General features: G+C 52.2%; 1 protein-coding gene across 9 annotated transcripts in view; it reads right to left on the bottom strand.

Moving 5' to 3' along the window:
- Nucleotides 1-13,418, bottom strand: part of EVL (Enah/Vasp-like) — a 136,754-nt gene that overhangs the window by 42,392 nt on the left and 80,944 nt on the right. For all 9 annotated transcript variants that reach the window (XM_047797177.1, XM_047797175.1, XM_047797174.1 and 6 more), the window contains exons 2-3: nt 11,878-12,046; nt 1,352-1,529 (exon numbers count right to left, since the gene is read on the bottom strand). In XM_047797177.1, the coding sequence (XP_047653133.1) occupies nt 1,352-1,529; nt 11,878-12,046 (347 nt within the window). The remainder of the gene's footprint in view (nt 1-1,351; nt 1,530-11,877; nt 12,047-13,418) is intronic.

Below are 13,418 nucleotides of genomic sequence, written 5' to 3'. Positions count from 1 at the left end.
GTGGAGAAAGACAGTTCAACACACACTTATTTGCTGCTGCCATGTTTTAGGAACTACCGTCAGTCAGCACTGCCATGGTCCCTGGCCACACATCCCGAGTTCTCGGCAGAAAATCCACAAACCCGGGGGCCCTTTCCTGGAGGGAAAGGCGTCTACAGGCACTGGAGTACGACCTACGGAAGCATCCTCAAAGCGTGTTCTTCGTTTACTTAAAAACTCTCCTCGGGTTTAAACTGGGCCCCGCAGCTCCAACGTATCAGGCACAGCAGACTCTGAACAGCCACCTCCTTCCAGGTCCTAAGCACCCCTCCTCCCACCCCACGTCTGGTGGGAGCAGCAACGAGAGGAGCAGCAGTCCCAAACCCTGGGACCGGGTGATCTGCCCATGTCAGGCACCGTGCTCACATCCTACCTTCCAGCTCATTTAAACACAGATGACTTTTCTCCCCCACGTGATAGACGAGGAACATGAAGCACAGAGAAACGAGGGCCTGGTCTGCGGGCTCCTCGGCGAGGGCGTTCAGAAGCAGGACGCAAGCTGGCGGCTCGCCCTGCAGCCTGGTCTTGCCTCCGTGCTCTGCCAAGGGGCGCCCTCTAGCAACGTGCAGCACCCTCCCGGCCATCACGCCGCCTGCCGCCCGGGAGGCCCCCATCCTCCCGTAAGGACGCCGACGTTACCAATTTCCGAGAAAAGCCACGTGTGCTTTGGCTCCTCTGCTTTTCCCGCCCTGCAGTGACGCTTCTGCTGGCACCACTCGCCACCCCTCCCTAACCGTCTACGCCCAGTAGCATGCCCACCGGACTCCTCCAGGCAGGAGCCCTTGGACGTGCAACCCGCCCCCTTCCAGCCCTGTCCGGCCCCCTCCCTGCTGGGACCCCTTCCCTGCTGGGCCTCACCCCAGGGGCCTCTGCATTTGCTGGGGCCTGGGACGCCCGCCCCCACCTCCAACACCCCAGCCCAGACGCCCCCACCCGCCGAAGGCTCCTTGGGCGTCCCCGAGTGGCAGGTCCCTCTTTCCCTCTCTGTGGTCCCTAGACCCTGCCCGGCCTGGCGCTTTCAGTTGCAGAGAGCAGACGATGAACCGGTCACTCCAAGGGACCGGGGCCTCGAGGGGAAGGACTCCATTTCCTCACGCCCTGTCCACTCTCCCAAGCCAGTTCCAACACCCAGGGGATGTTTGCTAAGAGCGTGTCCTCTGCCAAGTGCGGGTCTGGACCATGGAAGCGGGACGCCGACCACCAAACACCCGGGCCCAGGGCGTCCGGGAGACCTCGGCGCTCGCCCACCTCCCGGCGGGCATGGGCACGGGCACGCGGGCGCGGCCGTGGGGCCCCGGCAGAGCCCGCTCACCTCCTTCCTGGGAGTTGATGACGTTGAGCGCGAAGAGCATCGCGTTGGAGAAGGTGGTCGCCTCCTCCTTGCTCGCGAAGTTCAGACCGTAGACCTGGCGGGCGTCTCGCCACTGGTGGAAGGTTGGCGTCGCCTGATTGTACTTCAGCCCTTTCACGATTGAATAATTGATCACGACCTGAAGGGGAAGAGAGCGAGGACCACGCGTAAATAAATAAAAGGTAAGTGAGCCGGAGGGAGCTGCTGCGGGGCAGGGATACGGTGTCCCCTGGGGCCCCGCGAGGTCGGCGAGACGGGGTTGCGGTCAGAAGGCGCGAAGCGGACCCGGCAGCTGTCGGGAGGATGGACAGAACGGCAAGGGATTGAAAACCGGTTACTTCACTGTAATGGCGCTGTGTGGGCACGGCCTCCACTCGCGAGGCCTGAGCGGGGAGGCGGGTTCCCTGGGTCCCTCCCGGGCCCCCCCTCCCAGCCACATCACCCTGGGTGGTGCTGCACCCCCCGGGAGCTCAGTTTCTCTGATTATAAAGTGGGGCGGGTAGGCCTGGCTCTACAGGCCCCAGGGGGTTCCACAGAGGTCGCCCTGTGACATGCATCTTCTGGAAACATCCGGATGCGAGATCCTCAGGGCAGGAGTCTATTCTAATTCATGTTCATGCCTCTGCATAGTGTCTAGTACTTAGAGGGCACTGATAAATGGGGTATTAGTTAAAAGGACTCATTTTCATTCTTCTGCACGTGGCTATTCAGTTTTCTCAACACCTTTTACTGGTTCTTTTTTTTTTTTTTTGGTCTTTTTAGGGCTGCACTCACAAAATATGGAGGTTCCCAGGCTAGGGCTCGAATCAGAGCTGCAGCTGCCAGCCTACACCACAGCCACAGCCACGCCAGATCTGAGCCGTCTCTGGGACCTACACCACAGTTCACAGCAATGCTGGATCCTTAATCCACCGAGCGAGGCCAGGGATCAAACCTGCAACCTCATGGTTCCTGGTCGGATTCGTTTCTGCTGCGCTATGACAGGAACTCCAACACCATTTATTGAAGAGCCCATTCTCCCTCATGTTCTTGGCAACTTTGACGTAAATAAACAAACCCCATCTGTGTGGCTTATTACCAGGTTCCCATTCTGTCCTGCTGATTTACGTGTCTGTTTTTATGCCACTACCATGCTGTTTTAATTTCCGTATCTTTGTAACGCAGTTTGAAATGAGGGCATGTGATGCCTCCAGCTTTGTTCTTTCTCAAGACTGCTTTTGCCATTTAGGGTCTTTCGTGGTTCCATACACATATCAGGATTACTGTTCCATTTCTGTGAAAATGCCCTTGGAATTGAATCTGTTGGGTGGTACGGACATTTCAACGTGAGCACAGAGAGTCCTGTCTCTTTTTCCTCCAACTAAAGGCCTGCCGGCTTTGTTTATAATTTCAAAGAATTGGCTCTTCGTTTCACCAGCCTTCTCTATTGTCTTGTTAGTCTGTTTCATTTGCTTCTGAGCGCATCTTTGTTATTTCCTCCTTTCCACTGACGTTGGGCTTCTTTAGTTCATCTTCCAGTTCCTTGGGGTGTAAAGTTAGGTTATTTGAGGCATTCTTTTTGTTCCCTGAGGTAGGCATTTTTGTTAGGAACTTCTCTTAGAACTGCTTTTGCCGCGCCCCACATATTTGGTTAAGTTATACTTCCACTTTTGTTTGCCTCTAGCATATAAAATTTCGCTTTTGATTTCTCCTTCAACTCCCTGGTTGTTTGGTAGGATGTTGTTTAATCTCCACATATGTGATCTGAAGCCATAAAGCTCCTGGAAGGAAATATAAAAGGGGTAAACACGCTCCCTGACACAGGTCTGAATCTGACACCACAAACAAAAGTAACAAAAGCCACAATAAACAAGCGGGACTATATCAAACATGAAGCTTCTGCACAGCAAAGGAGGGACCATCAACAAAATGAAAAGGCAACCTACCAAATGGGAGAAAAGATTTGCAAGTCATTTATCTGATAAGGGACTAATATCTAAAAATCTATTTAAAAACTTGTATTACTCAATAGCAAAAACACCAATCGATCCATTTAAAAATAGGCAGCAGATCTGAATAGGTATTTATCCAAAGAAAACATACAGATGGACAACAGATACGAGAAGAGGGGCTCCACGTTACGAATCACCACGGAGCTGCAAATCAAACCCACAAGGAGACACCACCTCACGCAGGTCAGAATGGCCGTGACCAAAAAGGCAAGAAATAAAGCGTTGGCGAGGATGTGGAGAACAGGGGACCCTCCCACGCTGCTGGGGGGAAAGGAAAGTAAACTGGTGCAGCCACTATAGGGAACAGGACAGAAGTTCCTCAAAAAATTAAAATCATAACTACCACATGAACCTGCAATTCTACTTTTTGGTATTTACTTGAAGCAAATGAAAAAACTAAGTCAAAAACATATAAGCATTCCCATGCAGCATTATTTACAATCGCCAAGATATGGAAATAACCTAAATGTTCAACTGATGTATGAATAGATAAAGAAACTGTGGTATATATACACAATGGAATACTATTCAGCCATGAAGAAGAACTAAATCTAGCCACTTGTGACAACATGGATAGGTCTCGAGGGTATTATGTTAAGTCAAATAAGTAAGACAGAGAAAGACAAATACCGTGTCATCTCTCTTGTACGTGGACTCAAAGCTTGTGGCTACAGAGAACAGACAGATGGTTGCCAGAGGTGGGGACAGGGGGTGGAATGAGAGAAATTATGCACATGAAATCACTTAACACGCACACAGCAGGATGTTGACAAGTGCTCACTGAGGAATGTTAAGGTCCTGAGACGGAGACATGCAGGTGGTCTGGATAAGGCTGCATGGGCTGCTGCCAGTGACGCCAGGCAAGGATCCTGCTGGGGAGAGCTGCAAGCCGCTTTCTCAGACCTCCTCTGGCTTTGAGGCTCCGGGGTTTTGTGATCTGAACCTGGAGACGGTCATTCTATTGTCCCCCAGTAAGGAAGGTGGGCTCGGGAAAAGGCTCAGAGGTACACAAGGACATGGCCATGCCATGCCACTTGTTGGCCAGGGCTGACTTATTGCCCCCACTGGCCCCCACTGCCTGCAGCTGCTGGATAAAGGAAGGCCGGAGGACAGCAAATATGGGCAACATCCAGAGCTTTTTCCAAGGAGGGGGGATTGGGTTGTCCTAGGGTGAGAACAGAGGATGAGCGAGTGAGAGAGGGAGCTTGTCCACACTACATGCTAAACTAACTCAAGAAACGTAACCGCTTCCTAACTTCCTCCTAACCGTTTCCTAACTTCCTCCTAACCGTTTCCTAACTACATCCCATCCTGGCAACATCTAGACCCAGGGTCCTGGGGTGGTTCTCTCTCTGAGTTTAGCTCTAGATCACGAGAAAAAGGGCTGGCGGTTTCGTCGCACACACCCACGAAGAGACGCACAGTGACGTGCGGTTAACCCGACTCTCAAGATGAGAAGACTCGTTAGCAGCGGTGTGGGGACCAGGACCAGGGAGGTAGGAGCCTCTTCCTTTCTGCACCAGAAGTTCCGTGTTCAAGTGGTTTTTGGCTTTGGTGCTGCACGTTCAGTGGACATTAACAAACCAGAGCAAGTGAGAGGGACATGGTTTAAACTGAAGGTCTAGAAGCCACGGTGTCTCGAGCACGGGGGAGGGGTAGTGAGGCGGGTTAAAGGGACACCGTTCAGTGCATCTCGACTCCTGCCTCCGGGTATCTGAGGGGATGTTCTGGAGAAATGAGATGTGGAATCCTATACTCGGAGCTCTCTGGCTGGCTGCGTCCTTGCAGGGACTTCGGAGGGTGGGAACTGCGGGAGGCTGATGCCTATCCAGAGTATGGCAACAGTGCGGTCAGAAGACCCGGGCAAGGAACTCAGAGACCAGACCGAGGACAGACCTCGACCCTCCCTTTCCACAGCTGGGGAAACCGAGGCCCAGGGAGAGCAAGTGACGTGTGCAGGGTTACACAGTAAGGAAGGGGAGAAGGGAATTTAGAAGCCAAGCCCGGAGTTCCCACTGTGGATGAAAGATCCAACCGCAGTGGCTTGGGTCCCTGCAGAGGTCCGGGCTGGATCCCCGGCCTGGCACCATGGCTCAAAGAGTCTGGTGTTGCTGTAGCTGTGGCTCAGATTTAACTGCTGGCCAGAGAGCTTCGGTATGCCACAGGTGGGGCCAAAAAACCCCCAAAAAACAAAAAAACAACAGGTCAAGGCTATAGCCTGGGACTCTGAGCTGCTTCTGACTGCCCATGTAATGAACTGAAATCTTTCTTCCCATCATTCTCTTCTTGGTCCTAGTTCTAACCTGGAAATCCTCAGAAATTCTCTACTTTTGGAGATTTTTGGCCATTAGACTGAGAGAGTGTGATTAAGCTGTTCTAGAAGTTCTCTGGGTTCTTTGCTGGTCTCTCATCTTTTCTCAAAAATTAAATTTTTTTTTTTTTTTTTTTGCTTTTTAGGGCTGCATCTACAGCATATGGAGGTTCCCAGGCTAGGGGTCAAATCGGAGCTACAGCTGCCGGCCTCCACCCCAGCCACGGCAACACAGATCCGAGTTGAGTCTGTGACCTACACCACAGCTCACAGTAACGCCAGATCCTTAACCCACTGAGCAAGGCCAGAGATCAAACCCGCATCATCATGGACACTAGTTGGGTTTGTTTCTGCTGAGCCACAAGAGGAACTCCCTGATTTACTTTTCATATTTAGATAGGTTTTGAATTAATCTAGGGCTATAGTCTGAGCTAATTTTTTATATTATTATCTGACTGTTCTGCTATCATTTATTGAAAAGACCATCTTTTGCCCACTAAGTGTAGTGGTGCCTTTGTCATAAATGAACTGATCGGATATGTGTGGGTCTATCTAGGCTATATATATATTTTTTTTCTTTTTAGGGCCGAACCAGGGGCACATGGAGGTTCCCAGGCTAGGGGTCCAATCAGAGCCCCAACTGCTGGCCTACGCCAGAGCCACAGCAACGCGGGATCCGAGCCTCATCTGCGACCTAGACCACAGCCACAGCAACACCGGATCCTTAACCCACTGAGTGAGGCCACGGATCGAACCCATGTCCTCACGGATACTAGTCACCATGGGAACTGCATTTTCATTATTGTTCTATTCAAAATACTTTCTGATTTACACTGTGATTTTTTTTGGGGGGAGGGCATGACTTATTTAGTAGTATAACGCTTGATTTCAAACATTTGGTTATTTTCTAGTTATCCTTCCGCTGATTTCTGGCTTAATTCCTCTGTAGTCAAAGAAAAACTGTACGATTCTAATCCCTTTCGATTGGTTGGGACTGACTTTATGACCTGGCAGACAGTCTGCGTTGGTAAATGCTCAGGGTTCACCTGGCAGTGCTGAGGCCGGCTCTAGTTCCCATGAACATAAACTAGGTTGAGTTGGCCAGTGATGCTCTTCAGACTTCCAACGCCTGCTTATTTCCCTCTGCTTGTTCAGTCAGTTTCTTGTAGGCATGACTAGCATCTCCAACTACACTTCTAGATTTCTCTATTTTTCCCTTTAGATCTGTCTATTTTTGCTTTATATATTTTGTTTTTTTTTTTAATATTTTTTGGCCATACCTCCAGCATGTGGAAATTCCCAGGCCGGGGATCAAACCTGTGCCACAGCAGTGATGCCAGATCCTTAACCCACTGAGCCACCAGGGAACTTCTAGTTAAAACACTTTTTTTTCTGGCCACTGAGTGCAGTGGCTTACTGTGGGATCTCAGTTCCCAGACCAGGGATTCAACCTGGGCTGCAGTGGTAAAAGCACTGAGTCCTTTCCACCGGACCACCAGGGAACTCCCCCCTGCTTTATATATTTTGAAGATATATGAGAGGCCTACACATTTACGATGGTTATGTCTTCCTATTTAATTAAGCCTTTTTATCATTACAAAGGTCCTTTATCTCTGGTAACACTTCTTGCCGTAAAGTCTATTTGGTATGATATTAACGCAGTCATACCATTTTCTTTCGGTTAATGTCTGTAAGATGTAACTTTTTCACTCTGTTACTCTCAACTTGTGTCCTTATAGCTTTATTTTAAACATAATTCTCCAAGCTTTGGTAGGACTAATCTAGACAGGTGCTGAAGGATAAACCTATTTTTTAATGGTCACATCCATGGTACATGGAAGTTCCCGGGTCGGGGATTGAATCTGAGCCACAGCTGTAGCAACACCGGATCCATAACCAATTGTGCCAGGCCAGGGATCAAACCCACACCTTGACAGTGACCTAAGCCACTGCAATGAGATTCTTAACCCACTGTGCCACGGAGAGAACTCCAGAATAGACCCTTTTTGCATAAGAGCCCACAATTATAATGCTTGTGCGTGTTTTATTTTGGGGAGTGTGGGAAGAAGTGGGAGCTTCCTTCCTGTTCAAGGGAGGCACTGCAACTCCAAAGACTGTCGAGCCTGTTTCTGAGGCTTCTGCACAAGAACAGTCAAGAGCTCTTTACGAAGAAAGAAGCTGAGGAGTTCCCACTGCAGCTCAGTGGTTAACGAACCCGACTAGGATTCGCAAGGATGCGGGTTCGATCCCTGGCCTCGCTTGGTGGGTTAGGGATCCGGCGTTGCCGTGAGCTGTGGCGTAGGTCACAGACGTGGCTTGGATCTGGCGTGGCTGTGGCTGTGGTGTAGGCCGGTGGCTACAGCTCCGACTTGACCCCTAGCCTGGGAACCTGCATATGCCATGGGTATGGCCCTAAAAAGACAAAAAAGACCAGAAAAAGAGAAGTTGATAGTGGAGAAGAGTCTCCCAAACTCACCTGGATCTACACCCCACAGGAGGCTGGCAAAGGCCTCCGCAGTCACCTCATCCTAACCTGCCGTGTCCTCCCAGGTGAGCCAACGGCCGGCCTGCGCGCAGAGCAAGCGTTCTGCCTTCCCCCGAGCGCTTGTGACAAAGTGCTTCCTTTCACGGAGGTCAAATCATCTTCACCGTGGTGCCCGGCAGCTTCATCAGGGGGCCCACCTTGTCCTCCGAGTTCTGTTCTAGGGGTTTCGCAGAAGAAGTGAGAGCTCCCTGCGCACGGCAGCCCTTGGGAGACTTGCTAACTGTGGCCAGGCCCCTCTCGGTTTTTCCCTCCTCCAAGTAAGTGTCTCTTGCTCCTTCTTCAGGTGTCCCCATGCTGCTTCCGGACCTCTCACGGGTCTGGATGCCCTCCCTCTTAAAGACTCCAGTTTGTGGTCCTCCGAGCGGGTCCCGACACGAGGGGGAGGTGCGGCGGGCTGAGAGCACAGCAGGGCTCGCACCTTCGATGTGAGGTTCCGCTAGACCTTGGCTGGTGACACTGTCACTTACCAGCCCTTTCCCCACAAGGGGTCCCCAGGCTTTATGTCCACCTGCTCAGCAAGATGGGGGTGAGGACGCGAGCGCCATTATCCTCGTGGGGTTACCAGGGAGACTGGACCATCAGACACAGAGGGCGCTCGGTGAGCCGTAAAGAGCAGCGAGCGTGTGAGATGGCCCTCTCCGGGTGTAGACTGAGAACCCCTGTCTCTCACAAGGGGTCTGACCTTTAATCCACAATGACTGGAAAGAGACCCGTGAAACCCGACCTTTCCCTGAGGCCGTCCGAGCGCCTCTGGACAGGCTTCCCGCCTGGCCTGCAACACCCCACTGGCTGAGAATGGCTTCCGCCTACAGGCCCCCGACCGGGGAGACTCAAGCACGTCCTGGGGGCCTGGCAGTGGAACGTGCCACTCCAAGCGGAAGGGGGTGTGGGAACCTCTCTGTCAGGCCCCACAAGAGCTCCAGGTTAGAGGCAACCCGGAGGAGCGCGGAGGACGGCTGAGGACGGCTGCCCGCCCTTGGACGGGGAGAAGGTCTCCCGAATGCGCCCACCCCGCGCTGGCCTCCGGAGGAGGCCGTGAGGGGCCGCAGTGCCGCGAGCAGGAGCGTGCTGGTTTCGGGAAATCCGGTTCTCGTCCCGAGTCCCTGCCAGAACCCCACGGCACCCTGCCAGGGTGCCCTGCAGGGCAACGAGAGGCATGGCGGGAATGGAAGCCTGGTCGCAATGCAAGCAGCCACTCCAGGAACATCTGCAAGGAGGCAGGAACTGCCCTAGGCGATGGGGCTGAGGTGAGGGGCGAGTACCAGGGTGGACCTGTCCCGCCAGCCCCCATCCACGGGCGCTGGGGAAACATACAAGAGGCTTCTGGTTGTCACCGTACTTGGGGCTAAAGGTGTTACATCTCCTGCAGTGTGTGGTGTTGGGTGCCTCTGAAAGGCAGAGCCAGAATCAGTGAACTGGAAGAACAGGGAAGCAGCTTCTAGAAGGTTCTGAGAGTCATCTCCGTAGCAGAAAGGCTCATCAACGAGGGCCGGGGGTGTCCCTGGAGGTACCTTCTGGGTTGGACAGACTACCTTTATCAGGGGCTCTGAAGTGAGAGGGTCCCTTTTAGCCACAAGAATGTGAAATGGAATTGGACTATCTTGGCCAAAGCAGAAGCCCATTCAATAGGCAACATGCTAAAAATAGGGTCTGAGGTTTCTGTTCTCTTTCCTAGTTGCTGACACGACGATTCTCGCAGAGACAGCAGCGAACCTGCTGCTCAGCTCCACCGAGGCCTGACTGACAAAGGCCAGGAGACTCTATTTAAGGTAGAGGTTTTCACAGATGCTCAACTACAGATCTGTTCATTTCATGGCTAAAAACATCCTAAGAAGGGGGCTGGAGGGAGAGAAGTCCCGGGGTTAAGCCACACAAGCCCCTGCCCGGTGTCTGTTGCAGCCCGCAGCACCGTGGAGCATTCTGACCACCCCGACACAGGCGGACCTCCTGGCACTTATCTGCACCTGGTACTCCCAGGTACACCCGCAAACGCATCTGATTTGCGTGATGTGCTATTAAGGAGAGAAATGACCCCAGAATCCCAAATCTTTTTTTTTTGGGGGTCTTTTTAGGGCCACACCCGCGGCATATGGAGGTCCCCAGGCTAGGGGTCTAAATGGAGCTGTAGCTGCTGGCCTACCCCACAGCCCCAACAACGTGGGATCCGAGCCACGTCTGCAACCTACACCACAGCTCACAGCAACGCTGGATCCTTAACCTACTGAGTGAGGCCAGGGATAGAACCCGTGTCCTCAGGGATACTGGTAGGGTCGGTTAACCACTGAGCCACGAGGGGAACTCCCCTTTTCTTTTTAAAGTTTTGTTTTTCACTTTTTTTTCCCTCTTTCTTTTTTTTCTTTGTTTTTGGTTTCCCTGAGACATATGGTGTTTCTGGGCCAGGGATCCGATCTGAGCCGCAGCTGCGGCAACACCAGATCCCTAACCCACCTGCATCCCAGGGCTGCGGAGATGCTGCTGATCCCATTGTGCCACACTGGGAACTCCCTCAAAGCATCTTGATGTTCCTTCCAAAGTAAGACTTAAGGGGCTGGTGGGCCAGAGATCTTCACAGCTCTATTACTTATGTAGAATTACTTACTTATTCTACGTATTTTTTTTTGTCTTTTTGTCATTTCTTGGGCCGCTCCCACTGCATATGGGAGGTTCTCAGGCTAGGGGTCGAATCGGAGCTAAAGCTGCCAGCCTACGCCAGAGCCACAGCAACGGGGGATCCGAGCCGTGTCTGCGACCTACACCACAGCTCATGGCAATGCAGGATCCTTAACCCACTGAGCAAGGGCAGGGATCGAACCCGCAACCTCATGGTTCCTAGTCGGATTCATTAACCACTGTGCCACGATGGGAACTCCCTATTCTACGTATTCTTACTTATTCTACTTATTATGTAGAATTACTTACTTATTCTACGTAGGCACAGAATAATACTGACACATTTGTAGAGTATATTTTTTTTGGCTGTGTCCGCGGCATGCGGTAGTTCCTAAGGGCAAGAATTGAACCTGTGTCACAGCAGTGACAATGTCTGATCCTTAACCTGACGAGCCACCAGGGGGACTCCTGTAGAGTATATTCTTTAAAGCTATTTCACATCTATTATTTTATTTATATTCTTTTTTTTTTTTGTCTTTTCTAGGGCCGCACCTGCAGCATATGGAGGTTCCTAGGCTAGGGGTTGAATGGGAGCTGTTGCTGCCGGCCTACACCACAGCCACAGCAACACGGGATCTGAGCCGTGTCTGTGACCTGCCCGTCAGCTCACGGCAACGCCTGATCCTTAACCCACTGAGCGAGGCCAGGGATCGAACCCGAAACCTCATGGTTTTTAGTCGGATTCGTTAACCACTGCGCTGCGATGGGAACTCCTATTTTATTTACGTGCTAATAAGACGGGAACACAGTGAGGTATGCGGGATGTGGATGAATGTCTCTAGAAGACAGATGTGAAAACTGAAGTTCAGAAAGGACCGTTTCCTCAAGGGCTTGTACCTTGGGGTGGGAGGAAATGGAGTTGGACCTTGAACCTGGACCTTGGGACCCTAAATCGTGACCTTACTCCTCTCTGACCTCTTTTCGCGAGGGTGTGTGCGTGTGCGTGTCACAGGCCTGTGGATGTGCCCACCTGCTGATCCTGCAGCTTGACCCCGACAACTCTGAAGGTGTTGCTGGCAGTGTTGTGGTAGATGTTGATCCGGCTGAATCCCTGCTGGCCAGGTTTGATGGGAACCCATTTCTTACTGGTGTCATCGTAGACCATCACGGAAGCCCGGGCTTGGCAGATACTCTGTTCACTGCAGGGCAAGAGAAGACATAAGCATCAGCCTGGGCTGCAACGGATGCTGCCTTTGGCCTTTTCTGGAACACAGGCCAACTGTTACACAAAGAAACCTAGTTGCCAGAGCTTCTAACTACGGTTCTGTACCGAAGGTTCCGACAGCACGGGAGAAACCACAGCTTTGCTTTCAGGGGAAGAGGTGCTTGAATGAGAAAGGAATTACAAGTATAACCTGCCAACTGCCTGCAACACTCCAGGCATGGCGTTCAATAGACGGCGCCCTAAGCACCTAAGCCTCATGACTTAGAAGTGGCTGCTTATTACCACCATTAGCGGATGAGAAAAGAGTGGCTCAGAGACTCGGAAAGATGTATACAAATCCACACAGGTATTCAGTGATTAAGTGTGGGATTTCCAACCAGTTCTGTCTGACTCTAGAATCCAAGACACAGATGATATTCTTCAGGACATCCAAAAGATGCTCAATTTATGCTTTTATGGAAGTGCAGCGTCACACAGGCTGTGTAGACAATAACACGACAGATGATCTTCCAAAGAACAGAGTGACCGGATCCGCGGAAAGAGGTGGCTGCACCTACTTCACTGAAGACATTTCCAAGCAACTTCCCTGTTCAGAATATGATGTTTAAAACCAGGGAAGAAGCAAAAGAAACACCCGGTGAGAGAAAACAGCCATCACCCCAATCAGTGCATGACCCCTGCCATGGCATTCGGAGAAGTCTCTCGAAGCCCACTGGCCTCCTATGTACACAGCGGCCTAGTAACCTTAAACGCGAACTTCCTCGGCCCCCAGGGGCTGGCATCGACAGAGGTGCCAGGTAAACACGACTGAAGAAGCAGAAACAAAAAGTTTACGCCCTGCAAGTCCGGGCCACTTTATACAGAAGTGAGTGGGTGTGCGTTGATGGCAAGCACGACGGCGAGAGCAGGCAGCCAGGGAAAGTCACACTGCGTTCACTGCACCGCAGTTAAGAGGGCAGGGGGACAAAATATTCAAAGAAGTTTCCTGTCCCCAGTCCCCGCGGTTACAGGGTGACAGGTTCGTGGTTTTTATGATTGGCCCTCGGTGATAGGGAACCTCGATGCGGCGCACGCGGTCAGAGCCTGCAGGCCCCGACGGCTGGGCTTCCCCGGACCCGGCTCCTCACGACTTCGAGACGTGGCGATCCCTGGACAGGTGGTCATGACCTTGACAACAACTCTGGGTCCGGTGCACAGACAAACCTGGCCTCACGCCCCGCCCTTCACTTACCCCAATCCATGCCGTCCAGACAATGAGCTAACGCGCCAGAGCCCTCCAAGCACCCTGGAAGCCCACCCTGCTCCCTCTCCGTCTTGCTGCTGGCCCCGGGGGGACAGGAGTCTGG

The sequence above is a fragment of the Phacochoerus africanus genome, chromosome 9 (assembly GCF_016906955.1).
Source record: "Phacochoerus africanus isolate WHEZ1 chromosome 9, ROS_Pafr_v1, whole genome shotgun sequence".
NCBI lineage: Eukaryota > Metazoa > Chordata > Mammalia > Artiodactyla > Suidae > Phacochoerus > Phacochoerus africanus.
The sequence above is the reverse complement of the archived record's forward strand: the minus strand, read 5'-3'. Positions and strand labels throughout refer to the sequence as shown.